We start from the raw sequence: 22,744 nt of genomic DNA, 5'->3' as shown, positions 1-22,744 counted from the left end.
TCAAAGGTTACGTTCGCTAACATTTGTTTGGCATCTCCTTTTTTATTGTCTATCTCAGGTTTAGCGGCGGTCCGCATCTGGATGGTGGGGCACAGCATCGTATATTGGGCTGGCATTGATGCCCGGCAGTCTGGATTGGGGCTGGGTCTTGGTTTTCCCCCACATGTGCAAGTGTCCTGGCTGACCAGAAGGGGAATGCGCTGGCCAGAGTTGTTGCCACTGATTCGGAGGCAGCTGTTTTTGGAAGGTCCGCCTTCGGCTATCGTGGTGCAGCTGGGCGAGAACGACCTGGTTGCCATGGACTGTTTTTCTTTACGCAATTTTGGGCGATTTGGAGGTGCTGCGAGCTCTGGTGCCGTCAGCAAAGATTTTTTGGTCAAAGCTTTTGCAACGACGTTGGAGAGGCAGTCGTTGCCCAGCTGCCACTGAGAGGGCCAGAAAACGTATCAATGCTGCTGTGTCCAAAAAGAGTTTTGAGTTGGGTGGTGATGTGATTTCACATCCGGAGATTCTTTTTCAGGCTCCATCCTTTTTCAGAGATGATGGTGTGCACCTTTCGGCCTCAGGGAATGAGGCCTGGCTAGGTGCGGTGGTGGCCAAGCTGAAGGTTTGGCTGGGTTTGTGAGTGGTTTGGAGGTGAGCTTAGGGCTCCATGGCGGTTAGGCATTGGTTAAATTGGTTGGTGGAGGGGGAAGTGCCTACCCCTCCAATGGTGGTGAGAAAAAGGGAATTCCGTTAAAGGAATCCAGGGGCTTGCCATTCTTTCGTCCTTGTCCCTGGTATCGGACTTGGGCCGTGCAAGCCCCACCGGAACATGAGGGTGGGACTGATGCCCAGCTTCATTTCTCACCCAATACTTGTTTCCCACGCTGACTTCCGCTGGAATCCGGAAGTCAGCTCTGTCCATGGGCGAGGACAGATAGTCATAACCAATGCCTAAGCAACCACTCACATTTTTTGTATTTTGAATAAAGTTGTGGCCAAAATTATGCCGAAAACCTTAAACAAAAATTGACGTGTGATGTGTGACTTTTTTGTTGGGGGTGGCATTGTGGGACTCAACACGCAATCTTCTTTTTTGTAACATGAAGCCATTGATTTGAGTCCTACCCTCCAGAGCAGGGCTGGATCAAGACACATCAAAGAAGTGATTCAGTTAAACGCATTGTATTTTTAAAATTATTATTCAATATTACAATTAACATTTACATTCAAATAATAGTTGTAATCATAAACATATAGAATTCTCTGAATCCTTGGACTTCCCCCCACCTCTCCATGGGTTCCATTGTTAATCATTTTCAACTGCATCATATAATATTAAATATATAATATTAAATCCATTTCTTTGATCCATTTTGAATATATCATTTAATTGGTGATGCTGTAAACAATCAGTTACTAAATGTCTTATATCCTCAATTTTTTTCATTTTTATTATTGATATCCTTCCCCAGTTAAATGCATTGTAAACTTCATAAGGGAAGTTCCTTTGGAGAAAAATGGGACTCCACTCCGCCATCTGGTCCCATAGTGTTATAATGCATATAAGGAGCTTTATCTTTACAAATGTAGCCGAGTCCCATGAGAAAACTATTACCTCCCTTGATCTGGACACTATATTTCTGTTGATGCAGCCTTGAACAGCATTAGCATTTTGGCTGTTGCATCACACTGCTGACTCACGTTAAGCTTGTTGTCCACCAAGACGCCAAGTGAAGGTGTAAGAACAGAACCCAGGGAGGGGAAGGTGGAAAGTTCAGAGATTTGGGGGAATCTTAATTGTGGATGTGTGTTGCGGTACTACTATAATTTTATATTGGTAAAACCAAATAAAAATTATTTTAAAAAGAAAAAGAAATTAGGATAGTGAAAGTCAGGGGAACATCTATTTTAAGCTTCTCCCTCTTTCATTTCTTAGCTGTGATAAAGCATGTGAAGCCTTCAAATATTCCATAGTGCCTCCACACAACCTATTTCACTCCTGATACCATGTCTTGTCCTCAACATGAAGTTCTGGGTTCAATGTACTGATTTAGAAGATATTTTATTAACAAGCATACATGTACAGTATCCATCAAAGGAACTTAACCTTCTTCAACTGGACAAACTGACAGTCCTGCTCTTAGTAGTCTGCTCATCTTAAAGATACAATAACATAGCATGGAGTGTGGGTTGAAAGGGGGCTACAGAAGCAGGAGAGAGAAGGAGGTGTGGGAATGTGTGTGTAAGGGAGATTTGAGGAAAGTAGAGGGGAGGGGGAAAGGGTGTGAGAGTAAGAATGGGGATGCAAAGGAAAGTTGTCAAAAAGGAGGGAGTAAGGAGGCATTGGGAGAGGGATAAAGATGAAAGCAGGGGAATGAAAGGGCCTGAAGAAAAGGAGGAGATGGGGTGAAGGGGAAAATGGATGCAAAGCAGAGCTGCAGAAGATAAGAGAGAAGTGGCTTCAGAAATGGAGCTGCAAAGGTGAAAAGACCTCAGCAGCTGCATGGGATGAGATGGGAAGGGAAGGGGAAATGCTAGGGGCTTCATGTCTCAGGAGTGGCCAAGGGGTCACCGAGTGCAGGAAGCAGGGGTGCAGCCGCTAATATTTTCCTATTTTCTTATGTGTTGCAGCGGGGAACAGCACAGAGTTTATAAGGCTGGGGATGTACTGTAGTCCCTATTGTAGCCTCTTGATTGATCTCTTTGACTCCTTCTGGTAGCTGGAAGCTGAATGCCCTCAGCAGGCTGGTGAGGAAGATGAAGATTTCGATCTTTGCCAGCTGCATTCCCAAACATATGCGAGACCCTGAGGATGGGACAAGTGAAAGACAGCAAGTGAGCAAGAATTTACTTTCCCATGTTCATTGCTTTGTAGTTATAAACATTCTCCTTAATACTTTGGAAAACTAGACATAGATAGGATAGCGAAATCATCAAGGCTGCTGTCAATTTTCCCAGCCTGCTCAGTGCTCACCTTTCTTTCCTCTTGTTATACTTACGTTTTGTTCTGTAATTTGAAGTTCCCTATCTCATATCAAGGAAGATACACTGAGGAAGGGGATGGACTGAAAATGAAGGGCTAGAAACTGGGGGAAGAGGGTCTAGGTCCCAAGTGGGAGCTGGGAGGGCTCACTTTTCTGTGTGTAGAATAAGGGTGAATATTTAATTTTGATAGAGGTAATTTGCTTTTCTTCTTTTCTTTCTTTTCTTCCTTTCCTCATCTTTTTTCTATTTCCCTTTTTAGATTGTCATGATGTTTATTGTATAAAACGTTCAATAAAACTTGACTTAAAAAAATGAAAGGAAAACTTTTGTCAGGGACAGGGCAGGGGTGGCAAATGTTGGGAGGTCCAGATGGAGGCCACATAAGTGTATGTGCATGTGTGGATCCCAAGCCACCAACCCAGAGATCCCCTTAACTTGCCACTGCCCTGCCCCATTCTGCTGACCAGCGCTGCCACTCCAGCCAGAAAGATGCTGCTTCTGCTCCGGCCCACTGCCTCATGTGCTGCTGCTGATGTCATTTCCTGGAAGCAGACCAGTAAGCACATCTACAGATCACAACGTAGCTTGGTCTTCTGCATTTACCTGCACCAAATGGCAGATATTCTTCTCGAGCCACATATTGTCCATCCTTGTCCAAGAAATGATTTGGGTTGAACTCTGCAGGTGTCTCCCATCGTGTTGGATCAAGAAGAACAGAGCGCAGATCAGGAACAATAATAGTCCCCTGCAAATAAGAAACAAGTGACTTGGAATGCATTCAGATCAAAACATTTCTGGATTGTCCCACACTATTCCAAGACTAATCATTGCGGAGACATGTGTGATTTTATATATAAAATATAAAATGGGGGGGTTGTATTCTTCACCTTAAAATACTTTCTGAATAGGCAGGAACACACGAGGAATTTCCCCCACCTCTTTTAAAATGAAAGCTCACAACCAGGCTGAGACCTTTGGATACTTCAGGCTCCTCCCCTGCCTCAAATGCCCGATGGAATGGCACTTGCCAGTGGTGAAACATGTCTGCAGATGGAGCTCCTGCTCTTGCCCTTCAGATTTCTGACTAGACAGGAAGTTCCTGTATGGCTGGCTGCATCTCTCAATATGCAACCTTCTGCTGCTCTTTGCTCTTGGGCTACAGGAGTGCAGCTATATCACACTGTTATACCTTGGGAATGAGAAAACCACGCAGCTTCAAATCCTTTGTACATTGCCTGGGTAACCCAAAAAAAAGGACATATTTAAAGCGCTGCATTTCATGAATCACAGCATTGGTGTAGGGCAGTTTCTTCTTATCTTGATAGCAGATTGAGTGAGCAGACCCTATGACATCTTCTATTTCCTTGTGCATTTTATCTGAAGAAAATGATGGAAACAGAAGGTTTACTTTGAATGCTGCATTTTATTTCAGATGGACGTTTAATTCCCTTGAACATATTCCATAAATCTCTGTGAATGAGTCCCAGTGTCTTGCATTTTCAGCTCACCTGGTCCTCCAAAGAGCTCAATTCTGTGTACATGGTTATTCCCCACTCTAGATCCCAGGTGTGAATTCTTTGAAAGTGAAGCTTATCTCAGATGTTTCTGCTGGCTGGATTTGCTGAAGGGCTGGGATCAAAGGCTGTCTGTAATGTGTGTGCGTGTGTGCGCACGCATGTGCCTGTGTGTGTTTGTGTGTCTGTGTGTCTGTGTATTCTCCATCCCTGACTCTGAATATTTCCTGCTTAGTTTCATTAATCCTCATTTCCTCACCTGATCTTTGGCTAATGTTACGCATGTAAATGTAAAAGTAAAGGACCTCTGGACGGTTAAGTCCAGTCAAAGGAAGGAGATGAAGGAGCCAGTGTTTGTCCACAGATAGTTTTCTGGGTCATGTGTCCAGTAGCACCTTAGAGACCAACTAAGTTTGTTCTTGGTATTAGCTTTTGTGTGCATCTGAAGAAGTGTGCATGCGCACAAAAGCTCATACCAAGAACAAACGTAGTTGGCCAATAAGGTGCTACTGGATAATATATATATATTGCAGCTGCATTGGCTCCCAGCGGAGTACAGGGTCAGATTTAAGGTGCTGGTTTTGACTTTTAAAGCCCTTCACTGCCTAGAACGCTTGTACCTACGGGACTGCCTCTCCTGGTATGCCCCACGGAGGACCTTAAAGTCCATATATAGCAACACCCTAGAGGTCCCAGGCCCTAAGGAAGTTAGATTAGCCTCAACCAGAGCCACGGCCTTCTCAGCACTGGCTCCGGCGTGGTGGAATGCTCTGTCTCTTGATACGAGGGCCCTGCGGGATGTGATCTCTTTCTGCAGGGCCTGTAACACAGAATTGTTCCACCTGGTCTTTGGCTCAGAATGTTTGATTCCTTCCCCCTCTTTCTTTTTCCTTTCTCCTCCTATGAAGAGATTGCTCCCTAATTGTTTTAATGTTGTATCTTAATCTTTTCAATTGTATTTTAATCAACTTGTTTTTCTTATTGGTTGTTAGCCGCTCGGTCTTGGCTGGGGAGGGCGGGGTACAAATAGAAATTTATTATATATATATATATATATATATATATGCAGGTTTTGGTGTCCTCGGGTGTCTTCCCGTGTAAAAGTTGGGGTGTCTAGGCGACGTTTCGACGAGGTCTCACTCGTCATCTTCAGGCTGGTGCTTTCGGCTTCTTGTTACTGGAACAGAGCAGGATCTCAGTGTTTGAGTTCCTATAAATACTGTTGAGGAGGTGTGGTGTATAGCCTCCAATGTTCTGGGCAGAGAGGAGGTTCCCAGGCTAGTGTGCCTTTTCTTCTTTTGTTCCTTAATTACTTGAGGGATATCTTGAGTGATTTCTTGAGTGATTTCCTGAATCCCACTTAGGTGGGTCATTAGGTGTGGATTAGTTGCTAAAGCCTTCGTGTCTTGAACTCTTGAACTTTGTGAAGAGTTTTTCTGAGAAGATGGCTGTACTGCACTTGGTTGTGCTCTGGCTTGGCTTCGTGTATAGGGGCGAGCTGTGGTTTTGTGGCCTGTGCCAGCCAGATCTGTGTAGGGATTGCAGGGGGGTGCAGCATCCGGAGGTGCCACCCTGGTTTGGCTACTGGATGGTGTCTGTAATTTATCTGTGGAGAGGGTCTGGGTTTGGGTCTGGTGTGGTTGATTGGTGATGGCGTTCTGTGTGCCTCTGGATCTGGTGTCAGATTTTGTGGGGAGGGCTAATTTCCAGATGTCTGGCAAGCGGGATGTGTCGTCACGCTTGTTCATGTTGTGAGGGTGTTTCTCTATCTCGATGGCTTCCATGATTATTCTCTTGTGGTGATGTTCCACGTACACGTACTTCATCCACAATGGACAAAGATACAAACAGATAGAAGGAGCACCTATGGGATCACCCCTCTCACCGGTCATCGCTAACCTGTACATGGAACACTTTGAAACCAATGCTTTAGACAAGTCAGAACACAAACCCAAACTTTGGCTCAGATATGTTGACGACACCTTTGTAATTTGGCCACACGGGAAGGAAAAACTGGATAGCTTCCTCACACATCTCAACAGCCTACACCCCAAAATACAATTCACTATGGAAATAGAAGCCAACAACCAACTTCCCTTCCTTGACGTCCTAATCTACAAAAAACCTGATGGCTCCCTAGGACACACTATCTACCGGAAAAAAACACACACCAACCGCTACTTACATGCACAATCACACCACCACCCTGCACAAATAAACTCCGTAGCCAAGACTCTCATCTCCAGAACCAAACGCCTGGCTGACGAAGACCACTTGACAACTGAGTTACAGAATCTCTCAAATGTGTTAATTGCCAATGGATACCAGCAAAACAGGGTTACGAAGCTAATCCAAAAAGAAACACCCCCCAAAAACCAAGACACAGAAGAAAACAATGGCATAGCCCTCCTTCCTTATATCAAGGGCACTACAGATAAAATTAGCAAAATCCTCCATAAACACAATATCAAAACAGCCTTTTGCACCAACCAAAAAATAGCCAATATCCTCAGAAACCCCAAGGATAAAATTCAGTTGGAAAACCAAGGGGTCTATGAAATACCCTGCAAAGTCTGCCCAGCCACGTACATTGGACAAACAAACAGACGAATAAATGCACGTATCGCAGAACACAAGAATGCCGTCAAAAAAGAAGAAAAAACTTCCTCTCTTTTCCAACACATGAAAGAAACAGGACACGAAATTAATTTTGCAGATTCCAAATTGCTCTTTAACATGGAACATCACCACAAGAGAATAATCATGGAAGCCATCGAGATAGAGAAACACCCTCACAACATGAACAAGCGTGACGACACATCCCGCTTGCCAGACATCTGGAAATTAGCCCTCCCCACAAAATCTGACACCAGATCCAGAGGCACACAGAACGCCATCACCAATCAACCACACCAGACCCAAACCCAGACCCTCTCCACAGATAAATTACAGACACCATCCAGTAGCCAAACCAGGGTGGCACCTCCGGATGCTGCACCCCCCTGCAATCCCTACACAGATCTGGCTGGCACAGGCCACAAAACCACAGCTCGCCCCTATACACGAAGCCAAGCCAGAGCACAACCAAGTGCAGTACAGCCATCTTCTCAGAAAAACTCTTCACAAAGTTCAAGAGTTCAAGACACGAAGGCTTTAGCAACTAATCCACACCTAATGACCCACCTAAGTGGGATTCAGGAAATCACTCAAGAAATCACTCAAGATATCCCTCAAGTAATTAAGGAACAAAAGAAGAAAAGGCACACTAGCCTGGGAACCTCCTCTCTGCCCAGAACATTGGAGGCTATACACCACACCTCCTCAACAGTATTTATAGGAACTCAAACACTGAGATCCTGCTCTGTTCCAGTAACAAGAAGCCGAAAGCACCAGCCTGAAGATGACGAGTGAGACCTCGTCGAAACGTCGCCTAGACACCCCAACTTTTACACGGGAAGACACCCGAGGACACCAAAACCTGCATTCCTGTACCCGTGAAAATCTACGAAAGCATATATATATATATATATATGCAGGTTTTGGTGTCCTCGGGTGTCTTCCCGTGTAAAAGTTGGGGTGTCTAGGCGACGTTTCGACACCCCAACTTTTACACGGGAAGACACCCGAGGACACCAAAACCTGCATTCCTGTACCCGTGAAAATCTACGAAAGCATATATATATATATATATACACACACACACACATACACACATATATATTACATCTGGTGCAACTGGACACCATGATGAGTGCCAGAGTGCATGGAAACGGTGTTTACCTTCCCGCCACAGCAGTACCTATTTATCTACTTGCACTGGCATGCTTTCAAACTGCTAGGTTGGCAGAAGCTGGGACAGAGCAACGGGAGCCCATCCTGTCACACGGATTTGAACTGCCAACCTAGTAATCAGCAAGCACAAGGGGATCACTGCTTTAGACCACAGCGCCACTCGTGTCCCTCATGTAATGGAGCACGGAGAGACAGGAGACCCTTGGGGTCCTTTCCAATCCTACAATTATAAATGTTCCATAAAAGTGGTGGGGGAGAATGATCTTTCCAGACATGTAAGTCAAAAACCTTTAACTTATTTCAATTACATTTGGCTTCCAAAACTTACATCATAAATTCACTTTTAATTCTTTCCAATATGAAAGCTTTAAAGAACTATACTCCAGCCTAGTGATCAAAAGAAGTCTTGGCTCTCCTCTCTCACCTTGGATATCTGGATGACTTGCCAGGAGGAGAAGTGCCCATTTCAGAGAACCGGTAGTTGTCTCTGTCCCTGCTGCAAAGAGGTCAAAAATGCACTGGGCCAAGTTTTCTTCATCATAGGTGGACTCTGGGTCATTCTTGCTCTGGTGTTGAAAATGGGGAAAGTGACATGTCATTTACATGCGTTACAATTGGTCCTTGAGCACTTACTTTATCCCCCCCCCACACACACACTTATTACCATACCACCCACACATGCTTCATGAGGGGTGGGGTGTCCTCTTACAACGCCTGAGGTGAAATGAGAAGATGTTGTCACCACCGCTGTACTGTTGCTGCTGCCTGCTTACCTGGGTTGCACAGCAGTGCCCACAAAGTGGCAACAGCAACTGGGGGCTGGGTGAGATCTTGAAAGATATTGGTGAAATCTTGCCAGAAGCTGCCCCCTTTGCTTCTCCACTAGCAGCTGGCTAGGCAGCACATCCCCAGAGATGCCTCTGTTGCATTCCACTGCCCAAGGCAGCTCTCACAGCCTGCCACATGGATGGGCCTTGCCCCAATTTGAACTACCTTTTACCTTTACCTGTTCATGCGTATTGCATGAATCCTAATCACACCAAAAACAGTTAGTAATGAGTAATAAGCAATATGAACATAATTATGTTTGTTAATAAAAACAGTTTCCTCACATAAGGGTCATGCCTTGGTTTTTCACCAAATAATCGTTGCGCGCACCCCTTTTTTGAAAGGAATAATTGGCATAAAAATGTGACAATTATGGTGAAATATGGTATTTAACACTAAACATATTTTACCATTCGTTTGTCATCATGATAAGCATTGTTCAGAGAGTGAAAGATGAATTTACATTTGTCCTTTCTAGTACATGAAGATAGATGAGACAGGAATTTGAAGTCATACTCTAAGAGCATTTTTTCTAGGATTTTCTGTTTTCTCATTCCACATTTGAATGTCAGATGAACATCAATCCAAAGAAATTTATGTACAGAAGGAATGCTCCATAGGCAAGACCCCTTAGCACACTTAGGTTTCCACTTCTTTCCACTCACATTTTTAACAATGCTAATGGATGGGTGTCAACTCACTTTAGCAACTAAATTGAATATGAGAAATATTTGGTGGGAATTCAGTGCCATTTTCAACTGAGATTCAGGAAAAAAGATGCTGGTTTCCAGGCAAGAGATTAGTATTCACTTATAACAGGAATGTAATGATTCCTTGGATGAGCAGTATTCACCATCAAAGCTGATACTTACTTTCTCCATCTGAAGTAGATAGAAATCAATGAGATCCTGTGGATCATGCAGAGACTGATTCTCTTTATGCTTCTCTATCTCCTCCTTTGCAAATGAAAGCACCATCTCCACGCAGGAGAAAGCCTTCTTGTGGGGCCCTGGGAGATGTTTCATGAGCCATGGGAGCATTTCATAAAGCTAAAGGAAAGATAGCAGAAATGCTGCCATTACCATGAGGAAGCTTGGTCACACCGTTTGTGCTTTGGATTAGCACTTTAAAAAACATGATCTGCATTATTCTCCAGGGCTAGCATATTAGTTTGAGTCTCACTAAGAAGAAGGAAGGTGTCTATAGCTTTTCTGGAATCTCACAATGATTGGGTTCTATGAATTATCCCTAGCTGAAAATGTGAAAGAAAACTATGGCTCACAACATTTTCCCAGCTCCCAGGCATCATTCCAAAACTGGGCACAATCACATGACCCCTCCTGGAACAAGTTAGTGGCCTTTTATGGTAGGTGGGGGTGGGGGGGATTCAAGTAAGTTCACATTTAAAAGCAAATTTGCCTAATACACAAATGGAAAGACAGCCATCATTCAAAATGTACACTTCTCCATTTTTTAAATTTTTAGTTGTATTTATTAAATCTTCCAGTTTGCCAGTCAAGTAATTCTGATCTTTCATTACAAAAACTAAACCTTGAAGAAGGATTTTTTTTCTCCTTCCTTGTTTTATCATTAAAGATCAATTACTTACATTTTCTGAATACATAAGGAGCTAGAAAATTAAAGTTGGACTGATATAAAGCAGTGTTAGAAACTGAGATATGAAAGCTCTGAGCTAAATGGCACCTTAAACCTAGATTATGGGTGGAGCAACAGAATGTTTAGGTGTGCCTTTTTAATAACAAGAATACAAAGCTGAAAATGAATGAACTGCAGCTAAAATCTTATATTCAATTTTCACATGGCCTAGTCCTCATCTGAATACTGTAAAAAACAAAGCCATGCTTGCCCTACCTGACCCCCTAATATTCTTAAGACAGTCTCTTCTCCAGTCTTCAAAGAGTGGCTGGAAGTGAGGAGGCAGAAAAAGGTCCTCCTTTCCTTCCATTCTGCAGTTTTAATCTGAAATTTTAGGCTTAGTACTGTGCCCAGAAGTCAGAAACTGCTCACACTAATGAAATTCCTTGTTTCAAATGTGCCTAGAACACTGATTTAAAGTTGTCTGTGGTTTCCCAGTCAAGTGATGCTTACAAAAATGGAAATGCAAATGATATACAGTCCTTCAATATACTGCTTTGCAGAAATGTGTATATCGGGCAAAATTGCAAACAAATGTGTGCATTAGGATAAATTAGCAGAAAAATGCTGATGAAGTTTCATGAGTCCTTTTTTTTTAAAGATCAGGAATGTATGTAGAAATGCGGAGAACCGAACTTAAGTTTGGAAAAAGGCTTTAGTTGGGTCATACAGAAGGGAGCTGCTTTCCTTAGCAGCAGGGACAGTGCTTGAGTTGCAGGTCTCTCTTACGTTTAAAAACTTCCAGCCAAGGCTGGCTGCAGGGGCCTCACCATGGACGCCATCATCATTGTCATTGCTAAGTGGCTAGAGAGTAGAGAGTAGATACATTTAGTTTTCAATGATGGCAACAAAACTATGTAATTCCCTTCTTGAGAAGATTATTTTGTTCACCTCTATCCCCTTTGGTGGGCTCTTGATGACCTGTTCTGAAGGTCATTGTTCCATTTTTATCCCATCTTTACTCCAAAGAATCTTCTGTAGTGGACAAATTCTTCCTACTCCTTTTTTAAAAAAATATCAATGGTAATCATGAGAAATTGATCAGGTTGTGAGACAGTAAGTGGCCCTTATCTCAGATCAATTTCAAAATACTGATTTGTGTTATTTAGGGAGACCTCTTTGGCATAGTAGAAATGAAAATGACTACTCACACCATGAAAAAAGCTAAATGCAAATTGTAGGCTAAATTCTATGGCTTCTATCAGCTTCTGGAACTGTTCATCTTCAAGAGCAAACCGGTGCCCAAAAGCCACAGCACATATCACGTTGGAGACTGAATTAGTGATGGGCATGGAGGGATCAAGTGGCTGTCCTGCAAAATAAAATTAAACTAATGTTAGTTCAACTGCTCCTGTTCATACTGAGAGTGGGATTTTATGGTGGCCAAGAGAAACTGCTGGGATCTCCTTTAGGAACCAAGAAAAACATATCACATTCCTTTCTAAAATGGACAGAAGTAGTACACAAATAAATCTTCATACGCCAGCTCAGCACCATCACCTAGCATCACATACCCTTTGAACGTGCAAAAACCTCCACGAGCTGATGAGCCTCCTCTGCTATTTGGTGCTCCATGCCTTTCTTCCCCAACCCCAACTTCCGCATAGTAACTACACCAAACTGTCTCTGTTGCCTCCAGGTGTGACCATTTGATAATACAATACCTATGGAAAATCAATGAGAAATTATTACTTGCAGAAATCAATGTAAAAAGTTGCCATCTCAGAACAATGTTTACTGAAGTTCATATCCTTGCATGTAAGAGCTGCTTAGTCTCTCTAAAGCAAAGATAGGCAGATGACACAACCTTGATGGCAGAAAGTGAGGAGGAATTAAAAAACCTTTTATTGAGATGAGGAACACAATTTTACAGAAGAATAGAGAGAAGAGACTGAGCATAAATGGGAATTATATAATTGTATTTAAAGATGTCCCGATCAGATTGCTTAAACGAAGAGACCCCTATAAACATCTAGTGCAAACGCTGAAGAAAAATAAGATTGAGTTTAGATGGGAGTTTCCAGAAGGGATAGCGTTTGCATACAAAGGCAAAAGACACAGGTTGACATGTCCGGAAGAAATGGGGAAATTTCTGAGGAAATACAAGGAACTAAAATCAGAGAAAGAAGAAGACAAAGGGGAGGACGTAGAACCATCAGGCGGCTCAGAGGAAGAGGAAGAAGAAGAGAAGGGGAAGAAAACAGACGAAGAAGAAGAAGAGGAAGAAGAAGAAGCGAAATTATAAAATTATTTAAATAAATTTATTAAAATTAGAATTTGGAAAATATGGCGCTGAAAATCTGGAACTGGAATATTAACGGAATGAACGACAAAAAGAAAAGAAACAGAATCGAACAATTTTTAAGGAAGAAACATCTAGATATAATATGTTTACAAGAAACACATGTGGCAAGAAGACAGAAAAGGATATTGATTAACAAAAGACTAGGGAATGAATTCATATCTTCGGACAAACAAAAGAAAAGAGGAGTGGTCATCTACATAAACAACAAAATCGAAGCCCAGCAAATATTTAAAGATGAAGACGGAAGGATAATTGCGGTACGAATCAACTGGCAAGGAGAAAATTTAATTATAGTCGGGATCTACGCACCTAATGGAAATAAGACTGAGTTCTATAAAAATTTGGAAGAAAAATTATTTGAATATATGGATCAGAAAATAATAATAATGGGAGATATGAATGGAGTGGTGTCATTGGAGATGGACAGACTTCGAGAGGGAGCAAGCAAGGAAGGGAAACTACCGAAGTCTTTCTTTTCAATGATAAGGAATTTGAATATGATAGACATTTGGAGACTTAGACACCCATTGGACAAACAGTTTACATATTATTCGGAACCGAACCAGTCAATGTCTAGAATAGATCAAATCTGGATTTCAACGGAACTCACTCCAAGAACCCAACAGATAGAGATCCAAGCAAAGGTAATCTCAGATCATAATCCAATAAAATTTGAATTGAAGGGATATGAGGAAAGAACCTTCAGATGGAGGATGAACGACTATCTATTGGATGACCAGGAAATGGTAGAAAAAGCTCAGAAGAAATTGACGGAATATTTTGTGGACAATTGTAATAAAGGTACTAAACCAAAGGTGGTTTGGGATGCAAGCAAAGCTGTAATGAGAGGTTTCTTTATTCAGCAGAACGCAATTAAGAGTAAAAATAGGGGAAAAGGGGAAAAGGATTTTGAAACAAATAATGGACAATGAACAAAAGCTAATCAAACACCCGAACAACCAGAAAACAAAAGAAAATATTAAAATATTACAAAGCCAATTCGCAATGATAATAAATAAAGAAGTCGAGTGGAATATAAAAAGATTGAGACAGAACAATTTTGAACATGCAAACAAATCCGGGAAATGGTTGGCTTGGCAAATGAAAAAAAGGAAAGAGCAATCCACAATAAGCAAAATTATAGTTGAAGGTGAAGAGAAGGTTAATCCGAGAGAGATAAGGAAAGGGTTTTTGGACTTTTATAGAGGTCTGTATAAGAAGAAAGAAAGAAACAATCTAAGGAAAATAGAGAGATATTTAAAAGATAAAAAGGTGCAAAAGATCCCGACTGAGAAAAGACAGTGGCTAAATACCCCAATAGAAATTGAAGAAGTAAAGGAAGCTATTAAAAACTTGAAATGGGGAAAAGCTCCGGGTCCAGATGGATTCACCGCAGGATATTATAAAGAAATGAAATCTATTGTGCTAGCACCGTTGAAGGAAGTTATGAACAACATTTTAAAAGAAAGAGACATCCCAGAAACATGGAAAGAAGCATACATCACATTCTTACCAAAACAGGACTCTGACTTAACCCAAGTAAAGAACTATAGACCGATCTCACTGTTGAATACTGACTATAAAATATTTGCAGGGATACTTGCAAAACGGCTGAAAAGAATATTACAAGATTATATACATAAAGACCAGGCTGGTTTCCTTCCAGGCAGACAGATGAAAGATAATATAAGAAATGTAATCAATATAATGGAATATCTGTCTGTCAGGATTGACAAACAAGCCATATTGATGTTTGTGGATGCAGAAAAGGCATTCGATAATATAGCTTGGGACTTTATGTTAAGAAATTTAGAGTTTATGGAAATCGGTGAAGAGTTCCTCAATGGAATCAAGGCAATCTACACAGAGCAGAGAGCCAAACTTATAATAAACAATGTTATTACAGAAGAATTGAAGATCTCTAAAGGAACAAGACAAGGATGTCCGCTTTCGCCATTATTATTTATAACGGTGTTAGAGGTCCTTCTGAATTCAATAAGGCAAAATAAAAATATAAAAGGGGTAACGATAGGACAAAATGAATATAAAATTAAAGCATTTGCAGATGACCTGGTGGTAACAATAGAAGAACCAGCAGAGACGGCCAAAGAAGTGATAGAGGAAATGGAAAAATTTGGAGAAGTGGCAGGATTTAAATTAAACAAGAAAAAGACTAAGATGATAGTGAAAAACGTGGATCAAAGTGCAATTGGAACAATGCAACAGCAAATTGAAATAGAAGCGGTGAAGAAGGTGAAATATCTGGGAGTATGGTTAACTCCGAAAAATATTGATTTATTTCAAAATAATTATATACCGGTGTGGAATGCAATAAAGAAGGACCTGGAAGTGTGGGGAAGGATGAAGTTCTCATTTTGGGGAAGAATATCTACAATCAAGATGAATGTGCTGCCAAGAATGTTATTTTTGTTCCAGACTATCCCTATAATTAAGGGGGGTAATCTATTTAAAGAATGGCAAAGAGCGATTTCAAGATATATATGGCAGGGCAAAAAGCCGAGAATACAATTTAAACTTTTAACGGATACTAGAGAAAGAGGAGGCTTTGCCCTGCCGGATTTGAAGTTATACTATGAAGCATCATGCCTTTGCTGGTTGAGAGATTGGATAAAATTAGAGAACAAAGAACTGTTAGACCTGGAAGGATATGATAATAGATTTGGCTGGCACGCATATTTATGGAAAGAGAAAAAGAAGGTACACAAAGGTTTTGGAGACCACATCTTCCGAGGTCCATTAATTGAAGTCTGGGATAGGTACAAAAACCTATTAGAACCTAAGATACCACACTGGTTATCACCTCTAGAAGTTATGAGTGTGAGGAAAATCAATATGAGAAGTGATTGGGCCAAGTATGGTCAATTATTGGAGAAGGAAGGAGGGAAATGGAAAGTGAAACCATACGAACAGGTTAAAAAGCATGTTTATGATTGGTTGCATTACTATCAGGTCAACGAAATGTTTAGGAAAGATCTGAAAGAGTGGGGATATGCTGAGAAAGAGTCAACTTTCCAATCTGAGATAGTAGATAAGGAAGCTAAAAATTTGTCGAAAATGTACAAATTGTTATTAGAATGGAACTTGAAAGATGAAGAGGTAAAATCGGTAATGATACACTGGGCCAGGGATTTTGGGTATAACATACAGTTGGAAGACTGGGAAAAGTTATGGAAGGAGAACTTAAAATTTACAGCATGTATGGCATTGAAAGAGAATGTGATGAAAATGTTTTATAGATGGTACATTACACCGGTAAAACTGGCCAAAATGTATAAAACATGTAATAAGTGTTGGAAATGTAATGAAAAAGAAGGATCATTTTATCATATGTGGTGGGAATGCAAGAAAGTGAAAGACTTCTGGGAGTTGATATATAATGAGTTGAAGAGGATTTTGAAATATACTTTTACAAAGAAGCCAGAAGTCTTTCTGTTAGGTATTATAGGAAAGGAGATTAAGAGAAAAGATAGTAAGTTTCTCCAATATGCAGTGACGGCAGCGAGGATGTTACTGGCACAAAAATGGAAACAACAGGAAATACCGACAATAGAAGAGTGGAGGTTTAAGTTGCTAGAGTACGCAGAATTGGATAAGATGACTGGAAAAATTAGATACATAAGAGACCAAAAGTTTACAGAAAACTGGGGGAAATTCGTTAATTATCTGGAAAAATTAAGTGATGGTCAAATAACGCTAGAAGGTTTTAAAAGAGCACTGTGATATACGCGAGAGACATTGTTAAAAGGAATGACAGAGAAAAGATATAACCAATGACAATGGGAAAAAAGGAAATGCGGAAACTAACAGTGACTATGAAAGATTTACGGAACAGCTGAAGGAAGTCGAAAACTAAAGACTTGGAAATGAGAATGTGAAACAGGAAAATAATATATGTGTTGTTTTGTTTTGTCTTGTTTTGTCTTGTTGTAAATTAATAAAAAATTATTTAAAAAAATAAAATAAAAAACCTTTTATTGAGGGTGAAAGAGGAGAGTGCAAAATATGGTCTGAAGCTCAACATCAAAAAAACGAAGATCGTGGCCACTGGTCCCATCACCTCCTGGCAAATAGAAGGGGAGGAAATGGAGGCAGTGAGAGATTTTACTTTCTTGGGCTCCATGATCACTGCAGATGGTGACAGCAGCCACGAAATTAAGAGACGCCTGCTTCTTGGGAGGAAAGCAGTGACAAACCTAGACAGCATTTTAAAAAGTAGAGACATCACCTTGCCAACAAAGGTCCGTATAGTAAAAGCTATGGTTTTCCCAGTAGTGATGTATGGAAGTGAGAGCTGGACCATAAAGAAGGCTGATCGCCGAAGAATTGACGCTTTTGAATTATGGTGCTGGAGAAAACTCTTGAGAGTCCCATGGACTGCAAGAAGATCAAATGCATCCATTCTTAAGGAAATCAGCCCTGAGTGCTCACTGGAAGGACAGGTCGTGAAGCTGAGGCTCCAATACTTTGGCCACCTCATGAGAAGAGAAGACTCACTGGAAATGACCCTGATGTTGGGAAAGATGGAGGGCACAAGGAGAAGGGGACGACAGAGGACGAGATGGTTAGACAGTGTTCTCGAAGCTACAAACATGAATCTGACCAAACTGCGGGTGGCAGTGGAAGACAGGAGTGCCTGGCGTGCTCTGGTCCATGGGGTCACGAAGAGTCGGACACGACTGAACGACTAAACAACAACACTGGTCCTGGGTCCTAAGGAAGTCAGATTAGCCTCAACCAGAGCCAGGGCCTTTTCAACACTGGCTCTGCCCTTGTGGAACACTCTGTCTCATGAGACCAGGGCCCTGCAGGATCTGATTTCTTTTTGCAGGGCCTGTAAGACAGAGTTGTTCCTCCTGGCTTTTGCCTTGGAATTAACTTGATTCCCTCCCCCTCTTTCTTTCCCCCTTTTTCCTTCTGTGATGCAACTCCTACTTGGGGACTTCCTTGGCTTTTTTCTGGCCCGCATAGGACCAGTCTGGATTTCCCCCCCCAACCAAACTTGACATTTTCATCCCCAAAAAGTTTTTGAATTTCTGCTGAAACAGGGCTGCACTTTAATGTTGTATTTTAATCTTGTTTTTTAAGTTGTATTTCAATCAGTTATTTTATATCTGGTGTTGGCTGGGGAGGGTGGGGTATAAATAAAATTTATTATTATTATTATGGTCCCCTCAATTATTTTAGGGGGGCACTGAAAGGACCTCAGCCCCTAGTTGTTCACTCCTAGGTAACCCATTTCCTGTTGAGTGCAACAATAATAGAGAACCTTTGCTCTGGACAGCCCTTTAAACGTTTTCTCTTGGGAAAATACCAGGAGAAATTCTTATTCTTCACTACTTACCTTTTCCTTTTATCATAGTCCCAAGGAAAGGAGTCTGTGGTCGCTCGTCTAATTCTTCAGAGTGGTCAGTGAGCGCTTCTTTCACTGCTTGGAATCCAGACAGTACTACAACGGGTAGATGTATTGTCCATAGGGTGAAAATATTTCCATATTGCTTTGCCAACTACCATTAGGGTCAAAAGAGAGGAGAGGAATGATGTGTTCAAAAACTGCAGGTGGATATTTCAACTTAGTACAAGAGCTTCAGTCTCCCTCACCTCTGTAGCTTCTTCCGTATGTCCAGAGCTCAAGTTATGGCTGCTCCCTGCTGCTTCTCCCTTCCCTCTGCATACCACTCTTATATGTTTGATCTCTATGCCTGCATTCTCATTCCCTGTCAGTGAAGCAACATCGCTGACACCAGGCTTAAGAAATTGAATAGCACCTGCAGGTTAATTCCATGTTGAGAGGCTGCCATGAATGAATGCTGAGGAGTTATGTGGTCAGTCTATTTTTTAATATAATAATATTTTATTCTTTTTTCCATTTAGAAAGTTATATTTGTTATACAACAATTATATTCCAATTCAACAAAACAAGTGACTTCCCACTCACCCAACATCTTTGTTTATAACTTGAATTACATACAATTGCATTTTAAAGTTCCATCTTATCTAATTTCCTCCTCTCCAACATGTTTCTTAATATATTCTGGTTTTTTCTTACACTTCAAACCACGCTGTGGTCTTTACATACGGGAAATAACTTTTTCTATAGGCTGCAAATGTTTTCCAATCTTCTTTAAAAGATTCTAGATCAGTATCTTTTCTCAATTTTTGGCATCTCCAATTTTTGCATATTCCAAGATTTTCATAAGCCATTCTTCCTTTGAGGGTGTTCTCTCCTCCTTCCTCAGTTTAACAGAATACATTAAATATTTTTGATCAGTAGTTTTTAATGCATATTTGCAACTTTTATATGATTTTGTGCTTTTCAGTATTAATAATAATATTCTTTGTATTATCCCTATTATTTGTATATCTTACTGTTTCTTACAAAAGAGGCTTATGGCATTTACCATTTACCATTTGATGCTATTGTTTAAGCTGAAAGATCACAATTGTTGAGGGAAATAGATAAAGCAACTGCTGAAATCAGACTAATTATAACTAAGATGTAAGTACCTTAATGAGAGTATCTTCATGAAGCTTCAATCCAAAGTTCCACAAGACTACAATGAGAGGAGCCTTAGGAGGGCCTGGAGGGTCATGCCTGTTTGACCAGAGCAGTTTCTTGAAGTTCAGAATCAGAAGAACCACCAGCAAAACAATCAAAAGTGCCCATATCTCCATCTTTCTCTTGCTGTCTCTTTCTCCTTAATTCTTTCTAGGTTGCCTGGTCAGGTTAAACACTCTTTCTCTAAAGGCTTTTTGCTTTCCTCAGAGACATCAGCAGTACTCTCTGTTTATATATGTTCAGTTATTTAAAACAAATAAGCAACAAGGGGTGTGATACCATGTGCTAATAGCCTTGGAGTGTGATTGCAAGTCATGTAATGCAACTGAACACTATAATCATTCTTATATGGGTCACACAAATGAGAGGGTGTTTGATGAACTGTGATTGGAATCCAAGCTATCTTAAGACTGATTTTATGACACAAATATTTGAGAAAGAATTTTGTACCAAATATTCATAAAATAAAAAATGAATATGAGAAAAGCCCCACTGGATCACACCGAAATCCTCTCTTGTGCAAATAGAGGGATTACCTCTTTCCCCCCTTGAATAGTGCATAGACCTGGAGGAGGAATTTGAAAGAGTGATAGTCTTTCCTGCTTCCTCTTTATGATCTATATGTACTGGATCCAACTTTTACCCAGACTCTTAGGAAAAGCCAAGTGTGCATGTGTACATTCTCTCTCCCTCCCTCCCTCCCCCCTCTCTCAGGGGGCTCATCTGGGAGAGTGAGGACTCACGCAAATGTATGGTGCCTGCTTGTAAGTGAAAGAGTAACACCCCTGAATAATTTAACTCCTTATAAAAATTCATGATTTACACCAAGATTCTGAATATTCTTTATTTGTCATGGCTTCTGTCTCAAAATAGAAGAAAATGTTTGCTGATATTGAAGGAATGGGTTTCTGTGCAGTCAGTTTGAAACGGGACCTAAAATCCACTTTTTTCCTTTTCCAAGGGAGCATTTCTAATATGCTTTAACTTGAGCTCTTGAGCCAAAACCCAGCTGTATAAACTAGTGCTCAAAGCTCTCTCCCTTATCAGTCCATGAAGGCTGGTAATGACGGATGGCCTTGACCACTCCAAAGTGGAACAGGGATGACACTCTGGGCCTTATCTTACATCCTGACCACAAAGACCACAAAGACGCACAGACCTAGTCCGGAAACAGTGCCAGAGTGTGTTCTTGAAGTTGGTGACCTCTTGCTCCAAGATAAGAGTATAAGAACAGGAATACCCTTTTATGGTCAGAAGTACAAGAAGGAATACTCTTTTATGGTCAGATGTACAGGAAGGAATACCCTTTTATGGTTAAGAGTGCTGGAGGAGGAACATCTGTGATGTCCACCTGCGTGTACAAGCTGACGTGCTTGGAATCCTGGGCAAGGGGGAGACGGTGCCTCGAGGATATATATACTGCATGAAATCTCTCATTTCTTTGGACATGCTGTGGACTGACCACGCAAGTGCCTCCTGCTATCCAGAGAGCAGAATAAAAGAACTCTTTCTCTGAACCAACCCTCGGTGTCATTTGACTTTCTTCCTCCTGTCCGGGAGCAACGCAGAGCCCACCAATCGGTAAAGTCTAATAAGGCTACAATATTAAAATAGTTTAGGGAAACAATAGGTAAGAAGTGTAGGTGCCAACTTCTTTTGGACCCCCTAATAAAATATTTTGGGGGACCTTCCCCACCCACGTTCAGTATACACCTTTAGGCGCCAGGCAAAAATGTTCCTTTTCAACCTGGCCATCTTATAGCCTTTTGAAAAATGCTGGATCTTTTTTTTTGGGGGGGGGGTATTGGGTTGTTTGTTTTGTTTTCATTTAATGTATTTGATATTTTATGTGAACTGCCCTGAGACCTTTGGGTATAGGGCCAAGCTCCAAGTGAACATACATAGTATAAGAACAGCATCAGATAAGACCATAAAAAAGGAATGAAACTCCACTGATGCACCCTTCTCTGCTCCTCCCTCTTCATCCCTCTTCTGGTCCTGGGAGACACTGGGAGAGGGGAGCTTGTTGCAGCAGGAGGGGGAGACACCCTGGCTCCTTCACTAGCCTGACTCATCTCTGCCTCTTGGCCTATCTCCTACTTCTGCCTCTGCTTCTGGACTTTTCTCTGCCACACACTGTCCCTGTTTGATCATCAATTCCCGGGCTCTCAGTCTTCATCCCTTGGAAATTCCCCAGGTCGTACCTCCCACCATTCCTTGGTGTTCAGCCAGTCCATGCCATCATGCCTCAAAACCCTCAATGATCCCTGGCATATGGACTTGTGGCCATAACATATGTGCTTGACTCACGGTTCATTAGGTTCCAATGAGAAACAGTGATTGTACTAATGACGACTATGGTTACTATTTCATTGTGGGGCGGGACATCCGCGTTTGAAAGATATTTTGATTATTATTATTGCACCTCCTCCATTTTGGCCTTGCATCTTATAGATCAGATTCTACTGTAATTTGCCATGTTGATTTGGTAGTGTGGCCAGCTACAGGCCTTCTGGAATGGCACAGGTCTTCTTAATCCTTGTAAATCTGGTTCTTGGGATGTGTTGTGCTTCTGACTCCAAATTAGAGTACTAGCAGTGGAGAAGGACAAGGACAGTGCTTCTTAGGAACTGATTTAGAGCAGAAATATTAGTACTGTAATCATTCTGTGAAAACAATGTATGATCCGAACTGCCTACATGCTGTGCTGACCCCAGTGGGTGTCTACATTTGGTTCTAGGTCATGCCATTCACCTGGGTCGCAGTGAATTGTAGAATTGTAGAGTTGGAAGGGACCTTGAGGGTCATCTAGTCCAACCCCCTGCAATGCAGGAATCTCAGCTAAAGCATCTATGACAGACGGCCATCCAACTTCTGCTTACATACCTCCAAGGAAGGAGAGTCCACAATCTCCCAAGGGACACCATTCCACTGTCAAACAGCTCTTACTGTCAGAAAGTTTTTCCATATGTTTATTTCTGAATCTTCTTTTTTGTAACATGAAGCCATTGATTTGAGTCCTACCCTCCCGAGCAGGGCTGGATCAAGACACATCAAAGAAGCGATTCAGTTAAACGCATTGTATTTTTAAAATTATTATTC

General features: G+C 41.4%; 1 protein-coding gene across 1 annotated transcript; it reads right to left on the bottom strand.

Moving 5' to 3' along the window:
• Positions 1 to 1,151: 1,151 nt before the first annotated feature.
• Positions 1,152 to 18,733, bottom strand: LOC310678442 (cytochrome P450 2J2-like). The gene is made up of 9 exons (XM_083442421.1): positions 18,685 to 18,733; positions 18,428 to 18,590; positions 12,275 to 12,424; positions 11,912 to 12,072; positions 9,977 to 10,153; positions 8,701 to 8,842; positions 4,160 to 4,347; positions 3,574 to 3,715; positions 1,152 to 2,791 (listed from the first exon to the last, which is right to left on the bottom strand). The coding sequence occupies exons 2-9, from the start codon at positions 18,441 to 18,443 to the stop codon at positions 2,604 to 2,606; spliced, it is 1,164 nt and encodes a 387-aa protein (XP_083298547.1). The 5' UTR covers positions 18,444 to 18,590; positions 18,685 to 18,733; the 3' UTR covers positions 1,152 to 2,603.
• Between the last annotated feature and the right edge of the window lie 4,011 nt (positions 18,734 to 22,744).

Source organism: Podarcis tiliguerta (genome assembly GCF_965153285.1).
Source record: "Podarcis tiliguerta genome assembly, chromosome: 5".
Taxonomy (NCBI): Eukaryota; Metazoa; Chordata; class Lepidosauria; order Squamata; family Lacertidae; genus Podarcis; species Podarcis tiliguerta.
Note: the sequence above shows the minus strand (reverse complement) of the source record. Positions and strands in the feature narration are given on the sequence as shown.